We start from the raw sequence: 18,486 nt of genomic DNA on the forward strand, positions 1-18,486 counted from the left end.
CTGCTTTTCCGACGCCGACAAGCTCGGGTAGCGGAACTGACCAGGCTCCAACTGTTCGACACAGATAATTGGGCGGGGTTTCGCTACGCTGAAACCCAAAAACAATATTTGGCGGCCCATCTTTCATCTTTCGTTGAGTTGGGACTCAACGATGAATTACGCCCTTACGATCATTCATCGCAAACGATTCATCTAATGGAGCGTACGATCAACGGCCTCCAAAATGCGATGATCGCTCAAAAGGAGTGTATTCGGGACGCGCTACAGCGAGTGGTCGACTCTGTCAGCGACCACACCATCGGTACGGCTCTTTTTGAGACAGTCGTAAAGGAGTTCGGGCCCTCTTCAGCACTCAACAAAGTGTCTGAGGACGTCACCCGAATCCTTTGTGGAAAACGGGCAGAGTTAGTTCAAACGAGGCGGAAGAAAATCCTCTCCGGTATAAGAGACACCTTCACCCGAGAGGCTCTTAACAAGATCCCACCTAGCGTCGAGCATATCTTCAATAAAGATAAAATGGCGGTATTCCTAGAAAGAGGTGGGGGTCGTGAGAAGGTCTTCGATCAGACCACCAAAGTAGTTGACCAGGGCAGGGAGAGTCAACCCAGCACTTCATCAGGTGGACGCAAGGACACCTTTCGGAGGCAGGAATATACGAGGAGGATACTAGGCCACGTTCAAAGGGGGACGCCTCCAGCATTTCCAGGAAATCTGGCAGGCCAAGGGTGCACCACCACCATTATTAAAAATAATAACGGGAACCCGTATTCCGTTTATAAAGAAACCCCCTCTAATAATGCCTTCCGTGCAATTCCAGAAGGATTTCCAAACGCGACAATCGCCGGAGATCACTTCACAAATCGCGGAACTGAAGAAATCGGGAAATTGGAATTGGCAGAACCATCTCCGAACTTCCTCTCAACTATGTTCCTAGTAAGGAAGCAAGACGGCAGTCAACGACCCGTCTTCAACCTAAAACGCCTAAGCGGTTTCCTACAACCAAGGCCGTTCAAACTGTTCCACCATTTCAAGGTCCCAACATTCCTGCAAAGGGAAGATTGGTTAGTAAAAATAGACCTAAGCCAAGCGTACCTACATGTACCTATAGCTATACAACATCGCCGATTTCTTCGGCTAGTTTACCAAGGAGAACTCCTTCAATTCACGTGCCTTCCGTTCGGACTGTCGGCAGCACCAAGACTGTTTGCCTCATTAACAAACTGGGTGGCCGAACACCTCCGGGGAAAGGGTATGAGAATTGTCACTTACTTAGACGACTTTCTGATGGCAAATCAGTCCAGAGAGATTCTTCTGTCGCAACTGACTTATATGATAGATTTCATGCAGGCGCTAGGCTGGATAATCAACAAGAAAAAATCTTGTCTGATTCCAAGCCAACAGCGGGAGTTCTTGGGTATCACGTGGGATACTCACAACCACAACAATCGGAAATATCTTTCAACAGAGAAGTGCACATCACTTCGTCACCACCTGCAATTGCAGATCCAAAAAAGGCAGTTGGCCGCTCAGTCATGCCCAACGCCTCCTCGGACGACTCAACTTTGCAACCTTCGTCACTCCACAGGGGAGGTTGCATTTCCGACGCCTACAACGTACGAGCGCTCAATTATCAAGGAGCCACCCTCACAAATCAACATCGATTCCACCACAAGCTCGAGAGGACATCATGTGGTGGATTCGAGCGGTGGGCTCCTCAGGAAAGATTCACAGGGCAACCTACAATCACTTCCTCACCACAGACGCAGCCGATTCATGCTGAGGAGCATAGTTAGACGAGTGCCACCTATCAGGTACATGGACAAAACGCCAATCCACGTGGCACTCCAACCGAAAAGAGCTGTATGCAGTACTCTCAGCCATACAACTCCGGGAGCAAACGATCAGGGGATCAGAATTACTCCTACAAACCGACAACAAGACAGTGGTGGCCTACATCAACAACGAGGGGGGCATAAAGTCCGCAACCCTACTAAGTATTTGCCGACAGATCCTGGAAATCGCCAATCAGGCCAGTATATCATTGACTGCACAATACCTTCCAGGAAAATACAACTGCGTGGCAGACCATCTCTCACGCAGCAAAATTATCCCAGAATGGCACCTAGTTATGGCGGCTACAGCTCCCCTATTTCAATGATGGGGACTCCCAGACGTAGACCTGTTCGCGTCCAACCCAGCCCATGTTGTCGCAACGTATGTCTCACGAAATCCGAACGATGCCCTTGCACTGTTCCACGATGCCTTCAGTCGACAGTGGGACTTCAAACTAGCCTGGATATTCCCGCCACCGAATCTTATTCCACAAGTATTGGCACACCTGAACATGGCAAGGGGAAAATATTTACTAGTGGCCCCATGGTGGAAGAAGTGTTTTTGGAGCGCAGACCTACAGCAGAGATCACTGGAACCCTCCTACCCGATCCCGTACTTGGAGTCATTTCTAGTGGATACGGTGACAAACCATCCACCTCCACAAGTCCGGGACCTATCACTCCAGTTATGGATAATTTTGGGTGGGCAGAGTTAATTTCTAGCTGGTCGGTAGAGGACAGATCACTTCTCACTTCCGGCTGGCGACCATCCACTTTGAAGACTTATAGACCTGCATGGGACAAATGGAAGACATGGTGCAGGGAGCTATAATACCCCCGAACCAATTGAAGTGGCTAGATACCTGGGTCACTTATACAATAAGGAAGGTCTTTCATATAACACTATTCTTGTACATAAATCAGCCATAGCTACTTTTTGCAAACCTATGATCAGTAAAGACATCAGCAGTAACATAGTAGTGCGTGATATGTTAAAAGCCATATCCACCCGCAAGACTAGACCTACAAAACCACCGATTTGGGATCCAAGAATAATCGTGGACTACCTCAAGAAAACAACACCACTAGTATACAACCTGTATGAAGTTTCACGCAGAACAGCTATACTATTATTACTCGCATCGGGACGACGGGTTCATGACTTTACCGGATAATAACCTAGTTGATAATGGCGACCATATAATTCTATGGCCAGTGTTTGGTTCCAAGACGGACACATCAAGGCACCGCCAATCTGGATGGAAATTAAGCGCTTCCTGTTGCCAAAACATCGATCCAGTATTTTGGCTACGAAAACTTATCTGCGTTTCCAATGAGAGAAGAGAAGAGGTTGGTAATATTCCGGCATTATTTATCTCGCCACGAGGCCCCCTAAAACCGGCGACTCGAGCAGTCATTGGAAATTGGGTGAAGTCAGTACTCCCTGATGCAGGGGAACAGGAATCACCAGGCAGTACTCGATCAGCAGTCGCCTCTCTAAATTGGTTAGAGAACTACCCCATAGATGACATCCTGCAGAGAGGTAATTGGCGCCAAGAAGCTACGTTTAAAACATTTTACCAGAGACCGATAGACACACAGACTTCTACAGCGGGGGAACAAAATATGTTGACCTCTCTGTTTAGCCCGGTGCACTGAGCCTAAAAGCCAGGAGATGCTACACCTAATTCTCATGTTAGGTTCATCCACCTTATCTTGCAGGATCTATCTTGCTTTACCAGGTGATAACAAGCAGATATCTCAAGGGACTTCAGAGTCAATAGCGAATAATGAAAGGAGTTTTACCTACCATTAAAACTCTTATTATTCTTGTTGACTCTGAAGTCCAGAGAACACCTACCTGGTTTCCTACCAAAGACAAAGCACGCCACGATACAAGCGTCAGTCCTGCCAGCCGGTAAAACAAGATGAACAACCAGAGAGGAGAAAAATCGAGAAGAAAAGGGGGTAAAAAGGGGCCAGCACAGAAGAACACAAGGCAAAAAATACGATCAACATCTCAAGGGACCTCAGAGTCAACAAGAATAATAAGAGTTTTATTGGTAGGTAAAACTCCTTTCATTTTATAAATATTTTATGAAATAAAAATATCGTTTTTGACACAATATTTATAAAACTACTTGTTTATATAAACTTGCTGAACACAAAATACAGGTAGGTTTGTTGTAAATTACATTATATAGTTAATTACAATATGTTATCTATTTAACAAGTAATATGACACGTTACGGGATACCCACGCAAGCACCACGCACTAGCAGCGTAGGCGGCGAACCCCATATAAATGGTGCCGTAGGCAATCTTGAGCGCATTTACTTTTGAACCCCATCCATCACCAGCCATACGGCCAACCTCTGGAAGACCCACCCAGCTTTATAGTCTTGGGTAAAGGCATGGTGATGGAAATTTAACACAGTGTCCATTATTTGGACGCCCAGGTAGGTGACGATCTTTGACACTTTCACTCCCGTGTCACCGAAGCGGACTGTGGGCGGCCGCTTACAGTTTAGTCGTCCGTACAGTTTAGTCTAATAATAATTATTAATACGCACGCATCTTTCAAAACGCCGGCGATGTACCTACTTAGTAAAGAAATATTTTAAAAATTATACCTACTAGGAGATTTTATTTTTTACGAGAAATGGATGTCAGCCACTTGCTCAACCTATTAGGTCCATACCCTAACAGACACAAATTGAAAAAAAATATGTGTACTTGCCAGACCCAGAATTCGAACCTGGTACTCACGGCGTTATAGTCCAACGCTTAAGCCGCGCGGCCACCGTGGGTGTAGGTACCTAGTAAGTTATAATTTTTCGAGCAAGGCGAAAATTCACAGAAATGCCAGTGCGCAGCGAAGGGTATGCAGTATACTCTCTCGTCTCGAAGCATACCGTATGCTTAGAGACCCAGATACCTATAAGCTTCGGGTGGGTATGTCAGAGGGTGCGAAGCACGCCTTTTTAGGTCGTTTTTTTTTCAGTGACAGAATTTGCAGTAGGTACCTAGGTAAAAAAAAAACTTGCCGGGAGTTGATCTGACTTCCAAAAAAATGATTCATTCGGGCCTTGTCTCTCGCGTCGGTCACTCGGTTCCGACGCGCCTCCGCGCGAATTTATTTATTTTATAAATATGTTTGTTAAATGTACATAATATACGCTGTAACTTGATCAATGTATTCTCGTCTAATAAAATACGCAGTTATTCTTGAAATCCGCGTTGTCAATCAAGCATCTCTCCGAAAGAAGAGCAGTAAGACAAAATCTGCCTCATCTGCCACACTATCAAAGGTCCGGAAGGGGTACCAGAACCTACGTCAGACCCTCCTGCATCTTTCGGAGATGTCAATGTTAATGCAGCGCTTCGTCTTTCAAAAACAAAGGCAGCAGCTGATATGGCACTAATCAAAAGTTATAATTTTAAAACATAATACCTATTTATAAACAAAACTTCTATCTATAATGGTTATTATTTCAGGCTAATTAATACTGGTCAGCAAAATATATCTCCTATGTTCACAGGGCCGCGGGTGAACACTGGTTTATACCGTACATAGTACCTACGTGTTCTGAAATTTTAGTACAGATACCTACCACACTTTTTATAGTATGGCTGGCTGCTAGGTATTAGGTTGTCTGCAAACGACATCTTCTAGAGAAGTCTTAACATTTGCATCGGAAGAAGACTAGGTACCTATTATAATATGTATATGAGGTTGTCCAATCTATTTCCTTATAAAAATATGCTTGGCAGTTGTATATAAACTCTCCATAATGATGTTATAATAATATATCGTTTATTCTCCAATGTTTTTGCTTCCCATGGCCACGAATAGCTTAAATTCAAGAACAGTTATTTTAACCTCACTTCAGTTGCGATGACCGCAAGATTTATATAATATTATCTCAGCAACTGGACCTATTATATTTTTTATTACTCGTTCATTGTTACATACTGCTGATTTGATAATCTCGTTGATCCATTTTGGCTACCCTCTACGTATGTAATTGTCTCTTGGGGCTTACCACTGGATGATGGAAATTATAATCGGCTTCGAATTATATTCAGCCCGCGAAACGAAAAGTATTACAAACCAGACAACTCGATATTTTACTTACCTATCGGAAAATATTAAATAAATGTTTTTTTTTCCGTTTTTACTGTGAACACAATATAAACATTATATTTTAAGATGGACTAATTAGTTTATCGTCAGGGCAGTGTCATCTCCCGTCAAGTCAAAGATGGAGAAGATGCTTTCTCTTCTCAATCAGGATGGTGGTGTTTGACATCGTCTGTCATTTCGACTTGGAAGTGAATAATAATACACCGGAATGGTCGAAAACGGCGATTTTTATTTGGAAAATACTTGAGGCTAAATTTTATATAATTTCAATAATTCTTGCGGAGATCTAAATATATGTGTTTATAATTCGACTGTCAAAATGCTTCTATTCTTCTGCGTATTCGCGCCAAGATCCTTTGCTTTTCGATCCCGCCGCCGCAATAATTTAGCGCCTTATTTGCCCACATAATGCAGTGTTGCCAGTCACTTTTATTTTTGACGTATTTGAATTTGCAGCATTGGCGGTTTTATTATAATTTATTTTCGCAATTAATAACCCTTACTATGTGTCGGCTTGATATAGGTTCGGGTATCTCTATATCCACAGAGACATCACCAAATGTATCATGCATTTTTGGCGATATTCGCCGGCCTTTCTTGATTGCTGTGATTTGTACACATGTTCCTTCCAGTCTTTTTTATTCATAGAAAAAACCAGTATGTTCTATTAGTTATATAAAGTTGACCTTAAATCTGTAATAAAAATATTAAAATATTTTCAAATGGAAAAAAAAAACATGTTCCAAGCTTTGAGCCGTGCTTACTCATGAATGTCATTCTTCATTTAGGTAAGTATATACAAATTTTGATGTTATCTTGCAAATTAAACAGGTATCTGACATTTTCACTATATTATACATGTTATTTACCATCGATTATTTTCTCGAAATCATAAACATACTATAATAGTATTTGAGTATCAACCTATGCTCAATTTGAATTAGGTAATCATAATAAAATACCCGTAGTTATATCAATAGTATGTTTGCTACGATATCCGCCCAAGTTATCAGTATGTACTCGCACATGTTTGATTAAAACCATGATGAAATTAACATTTTAAAAATATTAATTCATGTATTATTTTGACAGCCCTGTTGTCTGATCGGCGGGCACTTGCAGGTGTTTATCAGATAATAATTTGTAAGACGGCCGAAAATAACAATAACAATAATAATGTTTAGTTTTTAAATAAAATCTCCGATGATTAGTGATTTTTGCGAAAATATCGATTTAAATTAACGTCTTTACGACGCTGATGTCCTTTTTATACTAGATTACACTTCAATCTCGTTCTCTTGAGCCCCCTCTTAAGCGCCTTTACTTTTAAGCCCCATCCATCACCAGCCATACGGCCACCCTCTGGAAGGCCCTCCCAGGCTTATAGACTTGGGTAAAGGCATGGTGATGGAAATTTATCCTAGTGTCATTTGGACGCCCAGGTAGGTGACGATCTTTGACACTTTCACTCCCGTGTCACCGAAGCGGACTGTGGACGGCCGCTTACAGTATAGTCTTCCGTACAGCTTAGTCTAATAATAATTATCAATACGCACGCATATTTCAAAACGCCGGCGATGTACGTAGGTAGTAAAGAGATATTTTAAAAATTATACCTACTTGCCTACCAGGTACGTTTTTTGACCATGTCCGATCCTAACAGGATTATATGGGCCTCCGCAGAGTAGAGGACAGTTTAAACAGATTTTGTATTTTACGAGAAATGGATGTCAGCCACTTGCTCAACCTATTAGATCGATACCCTGACAGACACAAATTGAAAAACAATATGTGTAGGTACTTGCCAGATCTGGGACCCACGGCGTTATAGTCCAACGCTTAAGCCGCGCGGCCACCGTGGGTTAAGGTACCTAGTAAGTTATAATTTTTCAAGCAAGGCGAAAATTCTCTGAAATGCCAACGCGCAGCGTAGGGTATGCTTCGAGACCCAGGTACCTACAAGCTTCGGGTAGATATGTCAGCCCCCTTTTTTTGTCATTTTTTATTCAGTGAAAGAATTTGTAGCACCTAATAAGTGACATACTCCTGGACTTCCCATCTTAAATGGGTAGCCGGAATAAAGTTTGTAGGCCTTAACGTGCAGCTTGGCCACATAGTCAATTAACAGATTAGGAAAAACTTATAACGTATCACTTTGGCTATGTGGATAAAAAGGAATATTTTAGATTTAGAATACTAATTACAATATGTACCAAGGTATAAAATTTCAAATCAATAGCTTTAAGTTTTATATAAAAGATTCATAGCATTAAAATTATTGTAATTAATTTTGTAATAGGAATAGCTTGTAAATCTATGTTAGATTTTTTATGAGTTTAAAAGAGATGGGTGTAAAAGATGTAAGAGTGGAAGAGAGTTAGCATGAAAGTTCTTTTGCGGTAACTGAACCCGCCAGATTATCACGCGAGCAATTTAAAAGTCAGTCGAAAAAAATACACAATCACGAGCAGACGTAGAGTTGAGGTCGCAAACTCTTGTGTCAAGAATAAAACTAATGTCGGCCATTAATTATTTGAATATAAGTGGTATTAAGATATAGTTAATTAAGGTAGGTACTTAGTTTAAGGAACTGTAGAAATGATAATAATAAATACATGTCATTGTTTAACATAAGGTTCTTTCTTGTAAAAAAAAAATAGTAACCATTAAAATACAAAGCCACGTGCTTACCGAAAAACAAAGACTTTTATTTAATCTAATTTTGTGAATCCTGAGTTCCACCAATACTCTACTGAGCTAGCCCAGAACTCGGGATATCTCACTAGGTATTATTTCTTTCTTGCCGGGAGTTGACCTGGCTAGCAAAAAATGATTCATTCTGACGTTGACTCTCGCGTCAGTTACTCGGAGCCGACTTGTTTTTTTTTTTTTTTTTATATTTTTGTTAAATGTACATAATCTACGCTGTAACTTGCTGTACCTGATCAATAAATTCTCGTCTAATAAAATACGCCATTATTATTGAAATCCGCGTTGTCAATCAAGCATGTCCCCGCAAGAAGAGCAGCAAGACAAAATCTACCAACCTCATCTGCCACATCATTAAAGGTCCGGGAGGGGTACCAGAACCTACGTCAGACCCTCCCGCATCTTTCGGAGATGACAGTGTTAATGCAGCGCTTCGTCTCTCAGTAACATTGTTGCAACCACGTATATCAAATTTGCTTACAAAAAAGCAGCAGCAGGTGTGGCACGAATCAAAAATTGTAATTTACCTATGTTACGTGGTCTGAAATTTTAGTAAGTACATATACCATACTTATTATAGTACGGTTGTCTGCTAGGCATGGCTCCCACTCTCTAAAGCGGGCCCTCAGGCTAGGATCTATGGCGGCCCCCCTATCTATCGCTAAGGTTAAGGGCAGTGTGATTTTTACACTAGTGTCCCCCAAGTGGTTTCCATGGATCCCCAGGGTTAAGGGTATTTCGTGTATTTTTATCGATTTTTAAATAAATCTAGTTGATTTATTGAGTTGTTGGCACTCACCATTATTATATATCACTGATCGCGACCTCATTTTGTGGTACCCAAGTAACATGGGACCTTTCACCATATACTTATTCGCCAAGAAACACACAAGATAATTATAAAGCAATGCTACGAGTGAATTATCATTTCGTTAAGTAGCTATATTAATGTTCATATCACATAAAATTACATCGCAAAGACACCTATTTTTTTAAATTTTAATAATCATCTAGGGAAATAGTTAAATACTTTTTACTAATATAGCAAATTTGTGGTCTGTGTTTTTCTCATTTAACTGGACGGCTTGCCACGCCAGGCCGCCTATTATCCCGGGCCCCTAGGCTAGAGCCCGGTCAGCCCCCCCTTGTTGGGGCCATGTTGCTAGGTATTAGGTTGTCTGCAATTGACATCTTCTAGAGAAGTCCTGACATTTGCATCAGAAGAAGGCTACCTATTATAATATGTCCATGAGGTTGTCCAATCTTTTTTCCAATAAACATATTATGCTTGGTAGTTGTATATAAACTCCCCATAATGATTTTATTATGATATATCGTTTATTCTCCCATGTTTTTGTTTCCCATGGCCACAAATAGCTTAAATTCAAGAAAAATTATTTAACCTCACTTTAGTTTGCGATGACCGCAAGATTAATTTAATATTATGACAGCAGCTGGACCTATTAATTTTCTCATTACTCGTTCATTGTCGAATACTGCTGATTTGATTATCTCATCGATCCAGCGCGTTTTGGCTAACCTCTACGTATGTAATTGTCTCTTGGGGCCCACCACTGGAAGATGGGAAATGTGCACTTATATTCTTCGCATAATATGAAGTCCGCGACACGGAAAATTTCACAAACCAGATAATTTACTTACATACCTATCCGAAAATATTAGAATAAAGTTTTTTTTTAACAGTGAAAACAATATAAACATTATATTTTAAGATGGATTAAGTAGCTTACCGTCAGGGTAGTGTCATCTCCCGTAAAGTCGAGATGGCGAAGATGCTTCCTCTTCTCGCTCAGGATGGTGGTGTTTCACTTCGTCCAACATTTCGACTTGGAAGTGAACAATAATACACCGGAATGGTCGAAAACCGCGATTTTTATTGGGAAAATGAGATTGAGAGATGGGGCTAAATTTTATATAATTTCAATCACTTTTGCGGAGATCGAAATATATGTGTTTATAATTTAACTGTCAAAATGCTTCTCCTCTTCTCCGCATTCGCGCCAATATCCTTTGCTTTTCGATCCCGCCACCGCAATTGTGTAGCGCTACGCGCGGTTTACAAAATGAAATGTTGCCAGTAACTTTTATTTTGAAGTATTTGAATATTATACAGTATTGGCGGTTTTATTATTTATTTTCGCAATTAACCCTTACAATGTGTCGACTTGATATTGGTTCGGCCCTCTTTAGATCCACAGAGACATCCCCAAATGGGGTCCATTCGGAGGTGTAACAGCAGCCTGCCTAGTAAGGGTCAGGATATTAAAACATTTTTTTAAATTAATTAATTTATTAGATTAGACGAACAATTAAAATTGTTATTAATAGTTATATTATTCTTAATATTATTATATTCTTAATTTTATATTAGTTATATATTCTTAATTATAATACACTCAGATGATACTTTATTTTTTTTAATTATACAGGTATTTAATGAGAAAAAAACAGTTATTATGCTATAACTACATAGTTAAAAATACTGAAAGAGAGTTACTTAACCAGTAAAGTTTTCACAGATGGGTAATAATAGTAATATTAACATAGTTAGCCTAACATAGGATTACCAAATTCTTTGAGGTGAATTTAGGTCATACGAGTTGAAAAAATAGAAGAAATACAAAATAGCACATAAAACAAAAACCTACATAGTATCAATAAAACAATAACATTCGTGAGCAAAATACTTTCGTTCTGCGCGAAATTTTTAGGTAGGAAATCACCAAACGTCAAGCACAAAAATTTTACCAAGTCCGCTTTTATATCTGCAAATTGGTTTTTGTTTTGTTCAGTTAATTTTTTGGTCAGCAGTCAGAGTACAGTACAAGACAAATGTATAAGACGTATTTTAAAACTAATAAAATAAAATGCTTGTTGATATAAAAGCAGGTGGTTTGACTACTTTAGAAAAGTTTAATGACCAAGCAGAGAATACACATGTACTGTGTCTGTACGAATGGCAGTCAGCTACATTCAGTCTCTTAATAACCTTCAATACGGATATTTCCAATATACACAATAAACAAATTGATGTATTTTCAATCTACTATAAAGGTTGCATTGTCATTCTTGTATGGGGAACCTTTAAGAATACTCGATATGGTTCATTCAATGTTTATCCAAGTTACTTGATAGTGTACATTAATTAAAATGACCCTATATCGTATTGGAAGGAGTCACTCAAACATGTGTAAACAAAACCAGTTGCTCCGCTATCAGTGAATAAACTAATCTTTTAATAAGGTACCTATTCACAAAAAAAAAAACATTTAAAAGGTTGAAACATTTTTTTAAGATTGAAAACAGCAAACTAACTGCATTTCAAATAATTTTAAACTTATTTACGTTTTGATGAGTCTTTAAAGTTCTCAATACTTATACATTTCTAATCATATCGCTAAAAACTACTTCACATAATTTTAATTTACTAGATGTCAAAGATATATAATCAAAGTATCGCAATTAAAAGATTTCTATGCATTATGAATCATTAAATGATTATTTAAGTTACCGTAATTAGTACATTTGTACTCACGTTAACTCATTTGAAAGGCTTTTCTTAACTATGAACTATTTTATGTATCTATAATTTATCGGATTGAATACATCTGTAATCACATGAATATCATTTGAAAAGTTTTTCGCCACTATGAACCATTTTGTGTATTTTTAACCTACTAGGGATAACCTACTACTACTATAAATGGCTTCTAACCATTATGAACTATTGTATGTATTAGTATAGGACTCATTACATTTTTACTAACACGAATCGCATTTGAAAGCCATTTCGCCATTATGAACCATTTAATGTTTCTTACAATTAGTAAACTGATTTCACCTGTAATCACGTGAATCGCATTGAAGAAGCCTCTCGCCACTATGAACTATTTTATGTATATTTAAGTGACCTGACTTAAAACAATTGTAATTACATTAATCGTATTTAAAAGGCTTTTCGTCACTATGACCCATTTTATGTGTTTTCAGGCTAGAGACATGATTACATCTGTAATCACAGAAATCGCATTTGAAAGCCTTTTCGCCAGCATGAACCAATTTATGTCTCTTCAAAGAATCGGACCGTTTACATTTATAATCACAAGAATCGCATTTGAAAGGCCTCTCGCCACTATGAACCTTTTTATGGTTCTTTAAGTTACCTGACTGATTACATTTATATTCACATGCATTGCATTTGTAACGCTTTTCGTCAATATGACTCATTTTATGTGTCTTCAGGCTAGAGACATGATAACATCTGTAATCACATGAATCGCATTTAAAAGACTTTACGCCACTATGAACCGTTTTATGTATCTTCAAAGAAGCGGACCTATTACATTTATAACCACAGAAATCGCATTTAAAAGGCTTTTCGCCACTATGAACCATTTTATGTTTTTTTAAAGCAGAGGACTGATTACACCTGAAATCACATGAATCGCATTTGAAAGGCCTCTTGCCACTATGAACCATTTTATGTATCTTTAAGTGACTTGACTGATTACATTTATAATCACATGCATCGCATTTGTAAGGCTTTTCGTCACTATGATTCATTTTGTGTATCTTCAGGCCAGAGACATGATTACATCTGTAATCACATAAATCGCATTTGTAGGGCTTTTCGCCACTATGGACCATTTTATGTAACTTCAGGCTAGAGACATTATTACATCTGTAATCACATGAATCGCATTTAAAAGGCTTTTCGCCACTATGAACCATTTTATGTATCTTCAAAGTAGTGGACGCCTTACATTTATAATCACATGAATCGCATTTGTAAGGCTTTTCGTCACTATGATTCATTTTGTGTAGTTTCAGGCCAGAGACATGATTATATCTGATATCACATAAATCGCATTTGTAGGGCTTTTCGCCACTATGGACCATTTTATGTACCTTCAGGTTAGAGACAATATTACATCTGTAATTACATGAATCGCATTTAAAAGGCTTTTCGCCACTATGAACCATTTTATGTATCTTCAAAGAAGTGGACCTTTTACATTTATAATCACAGGAATCGCACTTGAAAGGCTTTTCGCCACTATTAACAATTTTATCTTTCTTTAATTCAGTGTGCTGATTTAAGACCAGACAGCCTTCTTGAGTTGCAAGGACAATTTCTTTTTTTATATCATGTTCGTGGATATCAATTTCATAATACGGCACAGCGGACTGAATGTCAACCATGTTAGGTACGGTATGCTGAAGATCGTGCAATTTAATTTTCTCGGAGCTTTCTTTGGATCTCACTAAAGATAATCCATTATGTTGAATGCCATTTGAATCGGTTTCCCTTTCTTGTTTCAAGATTAATGGCATCACCTGAAAATCAAAATATAAATGAGTGCTAACATTAAAGTCAAAACTGCAGACAATGAAAAAAAATGGCAACAATTTGTCAATATCACAGGTGTCGCAATTTGATTTCATTACTTTCTGAATGATAGGACCGAAAATCTTAAATAAACATACGCACCACTGATTTCAGTAGGTGCCAAGGTTAATTTTAGTGAACACAGTATTCTACAAAGAGGTTAAAAAGATCGGCGATAATTTGATTTGTACTGGATTCACAGAGCGTACATAAGTGGAATAGTTTTCAACTGTATGTGGGACGAAATAACGGCCGCATTGCCATTTGAAGAGCGATAGTCAATGTGTCTGCACGTCGATTCGTGTTGTCATGGCGTCGGATGAAAAAATTCTTAAATCATATAAAGATGACTAAAAAAACTATACGTTTATTCTTAAAAAAGGTAATATTTCAATGTATATGTTACACCGAATGTGCGAAATTGACTATTACAAGAAATGGGCAAAATTTTGGCTAATTTATGTAATAGTCAAGCCTGTTGCCTTAGTAGATGAATTCGCCAGGGTATGGAATTCTTGAACTGTCAACATGACAGAAGAAAAAGAAAATTTAATATGGATGGTTTTATTAGTTATAATTGGACATAATATAATATTATTTTAATTAGGTTAGGTTGTGTTAGGTTAGGTTTTGTAATTCTGAATTAAATTATTCAACTGAATGTTCATTTTGAGGTTAGCTATCAAGTGTCAACAAATTATCACAAACATTCAATCGACCATTGCACGATTGATACTTTTCAATAAAATTCTTCCGTTATCATATTATAGTTCTAGTTTTTTTTGCCCATAGTAAATGGATATGAACGTCATTGTAGTTATTGATTGGTATATTTTTATATTATAATCAATGAAATTTGACACATTTGTTTAGTTTGATTAGTTGCAAAAAATACCACCGTAGCGCTACTATTTAATTTGTCCCGTACATGAACTAGGCAGAAAAATTACTGCCGAATTCACGCACTCTTCACATATTTTGTCTTATTCATGAATAAGGCAACGGGCTTGCATTTTTCATTATTTAGGCAAAATTTTACCCATTTCATGTAATATTCAATTTCGCACATTGGGCGTAACATATTATATACTGTCATAATTACGAATATAATAATAAATATAAAATAATAAGGACGCATGTTGAACTTTTATGACTAATTATATTTCGTTCGGCTTGCGTAATTTGCTCGCGCGACCTGCAACCCGCGCATCGCCTAGTCACGATCTTTTTAGACCATGCGTCAGCTGAGGTATAGCCTTAATACTTTGGACGCGGAAGACGCACACGGTGCGTAATGACCAGGCGGCCGATCGATGTAATTAACATGCATTTTAAAGGGGGCAATTAAAATCTCATTATCTATTCAGCAGCGAAAGCGTTAATGACAAAATACTATCAAACTGGATTCTGGGTAAGAAACATCAAAGAAGCGAATCTTCGTCTCTTTAAGAGAAAAACATATTCTTATATATTATAATTTATAGATTTAAGTAAAACATAATATATAACATCTTCAGAAACAGATTACAGAAAACTCCTTCCGTACCAGGCGTAAGAGCAGATTGTAAAATTTTTCTTCTTTGATACGTGATCTAAATATGAGGTGAACATATTACCATCACGCACGTGCGGTCACGGATACGGTACGTATACCTATTCTCTATGGTGTCCTGAGCTGCTGTTCTTAGTACGGCAGTACTGTAAACCGAAAAGAACCGTGTTTTGGTTCGGCACGAATTTTATCTCTGTACTATACGATCCAAAGAGGTTGGACTGTCTTTAATATAAAACCATAAATTTCCGAAGAAACAATATTTCACGGTAAAGTGTTATACGTTGAACTGCATACGTACAAATTTCCGTTACGTTAAGTGATATTAGAATTTCGGTGCCTGACTTTCAAATAGGATTTAAAAAGACGCACGTACAACTTGCTTTAACATACTTGGTAGAAACGATTTCCTTATATTCATCAAATTAATAGATTTTGGAAATAGGTACCTGATCGACTGTCCTTTCTTGTGCTCGAGAGCTTCCTGCAATTGCATCGACATTAGTGACCGGAAGTATACTGGTTTGAGTAAACTCCACTTTGACGTCATTCATTTCCTCAACATCAGTTTTATGTATTATGGTGAACGGATTTTCTGAAGAGGTCTGCAACGAAAAAAATAAAAAGCGTACTTACTATATATATATATATATTATAATTAAATTGTTATATAAGGTATTCTACAAGGAGGTAAAAACGATACACATACTTAAAATATTCGCACGAACAAAAGAATAAAGGAAAGTCGTTTTGAGGTTAGGTTACTGTTCTGACAACTTTATATAGGTAGGTATTACATGCCGATAGGAAATGGTTGTTAGTATTTGAAACCCGTACGACCCAGTTCCTACATACCTGATACCTCATAAACATGTTTAACAGCTGCATAAAGACATGTTTACAAACGTTTGTACAGAAAACAAAGACATTTGAGATATATTTATGAGACTGCCGACAATTTGTATTCGACTTCGGATGGAAAACGTGTGCATTTAAACTGACAAACGCACATCTGAGACACGTTCGCAAGGGAAGTAATGCCGACATTATACTTACATGACAAACCATTTTATAATTTAAATTGGCCGCAACATAAAATATTAACCAATTGCTATGGCTACCTACCAAATCTACCATACTTACTAAAAATATTCCAGAAATACAATCAAGAATGTCTCGTGTTATAATAAAACTCTATGCATAATATTATTATAGAGTGATGCGTCACAATTTTAATAACTAACCTCAAAACCGCAGCTGGCATCGTCGACATTCTCTCGCTTTATGTAAGTGTCCGGGATGTTTGGACGAGTTGACGGATTTAACAAAGGCACTATTTCAGCGTGTGAATCACTCTCAACTGGTTCGCGTTTGATATCCATTTTATGTACCTATTTAATTCGTAAATGTAAAAAAGATTGTCGCCTACGTTTAAAGCTATCAACACGTGGAGCACCTAGCAGGCATAGACTATAGCAGAACGGGCGTCAGGCTTGACCGTAGACTAATCTAGATAGTGTGACAATAGCCGTTTTACCTAAACAAAATTATTGCCATCTGATTAATTGCCAACAATAATAAAAATATTATCTCTAAAATATTCGTAAACAATGAAAGGAATGATAAAAATCGAAGAGATTGAAGACTGGAGAGGGAACATGCCATCATTTACGTAGGTACGAAAGAATACGAATTGGAGAAAGACCTTACGGTATTACTGGAACTGCAAGCTTCAAGTTCTTCTCGTAAAACAACATAGCGGATATAATATTGTTATTCTCTCGATCTTGAAAGAAGTGCTATATTATCGTCGACGTTTTAAGTAAAAAAAAAGCCATGGTCTATTGCAGTGCAATAGGAAGCAAAGCCAGAAGAAATGCCGGCGTATCTTTTCACAGGCATTTATAATAACTAGCTGACCCAGCTGGCTCTCTCCAGTCTGTCTCCTTGGGTCTTGCAGACAGCTTGGCGTTCTAATGACATGGTGTTGGATTTAATATAATTTATTGTAAAGTGTGTAGGTATAAACGGCGCCAAAGTTTTCCCTGCGGGATAGATTTTCATTCTCGTCAGACAGTTTGACATTTCGCTGATTTGTCAGTTTCACGATTTGCATGTTGTCATTGCCAATAAGTACAAATTTGTAGTCATATGCGTAGTCTATTCTAGAGTCTGGCCTTCACAATATCGTCTGATACCTTTTCAGGCTGCTAAGCCTAGTAGGGGCCAAAGGTTGGTATGACTTCAGTAGGGTATGCCTTGATGCCAGATCAGGTGTGCTTCCATTTGAAATGCTGAGTACCTATGTCGACTATCCATGATAGCTCTGCCAACAAATCCTACCTTAGCCCTCCAAGTGGGGGTCCCTAGGCAATGCAGTATGCTGTAGCAGATAGACGAAAGTGCAAGGCGAATCACCTCCGCCTAAAAACTGGTACATTCTTGCTACGGGAAGGAAACCCCCTACAGAAACCCAGGGCATGTTCACGGGCCCTAAGGTGGCAGCCCCACCAGTGAACTCGGGTGCTGTGGGATGGACACCTGCACACCCTAAAACAACAGATTAATCCAAGCACAGGGAATCCTCGGACTCCCGTTTCCATCCTGACGACCTCGCCTAAGCGGTAAACGATTTTGTTTTGGAACCTACATTATCCGTTCTCTAAATGTCCCTGGAAAGGCCGAGCATCAAACAGAAATACTTTCTCAATACAAGTTAGATGTTCTCGGGATCAGTGAGTGTCGACTCACTAGCATTGGCGAGAAGCTTATTCGTGGGTTTCGTCTATTGTACTCCGGACACGCCACATTGCGACGTAGTGGAGTCGGATTACTG

The 18,486-nt window shown here is 38.5% G+C and overlaps 1 protein-coding gene across 1 annotated transcript; it reads right to left on the reverse strand.

The window, feature by feature from the left end:
- Window positions 1-12,442: 12,442 nt before the first annotated feature.
- LOC147077149 (uncharacterized) lies at window positions 12,443-13,753 on the reverse strand. Its single transcript, XM_085941454.1, has one exon. The coding sequence runs from the start codon at window positions 13,690-13,692 to the stop codon at window positions 12,646-12,648; it is 1,047 nt and encodes a 348-aa protein (XP_085797580.1). The 5' UTR covers window positions 13,693-13,753; the 3' UTR covers window positions 12,443-12,645.
- Between the last annotated feature and the right edge of the window lie 4,733 nt (window positions 13,754-18,486).

The sequence above is a fragment of the Rhyacophila brunnea genome, unplaced genomic scaffold (genome assembly GCF_057557595.1).
Source record: "Rhyacophila brunnea isolate RB1 unplaced genomic scaffold, BYU_Rbru_1.0 scaffold_13, whole genome shotgun sequence".
NCBI lineage: Eukaryota > Metazoa > Arthropoda > Insecta > Trichoptera > Rhyacophilidae > Rhyacophila > Rhyacophila brunnea.

Coding starts and splice junctions, on each gene's coding strand:
- LOC147077149 (XM_085941454.1), bottom strand. CDS start 13,692: ATGGTTCATAGTGGCGAAAAGCCTTTTAAATGCGATTCATGTAATTAC.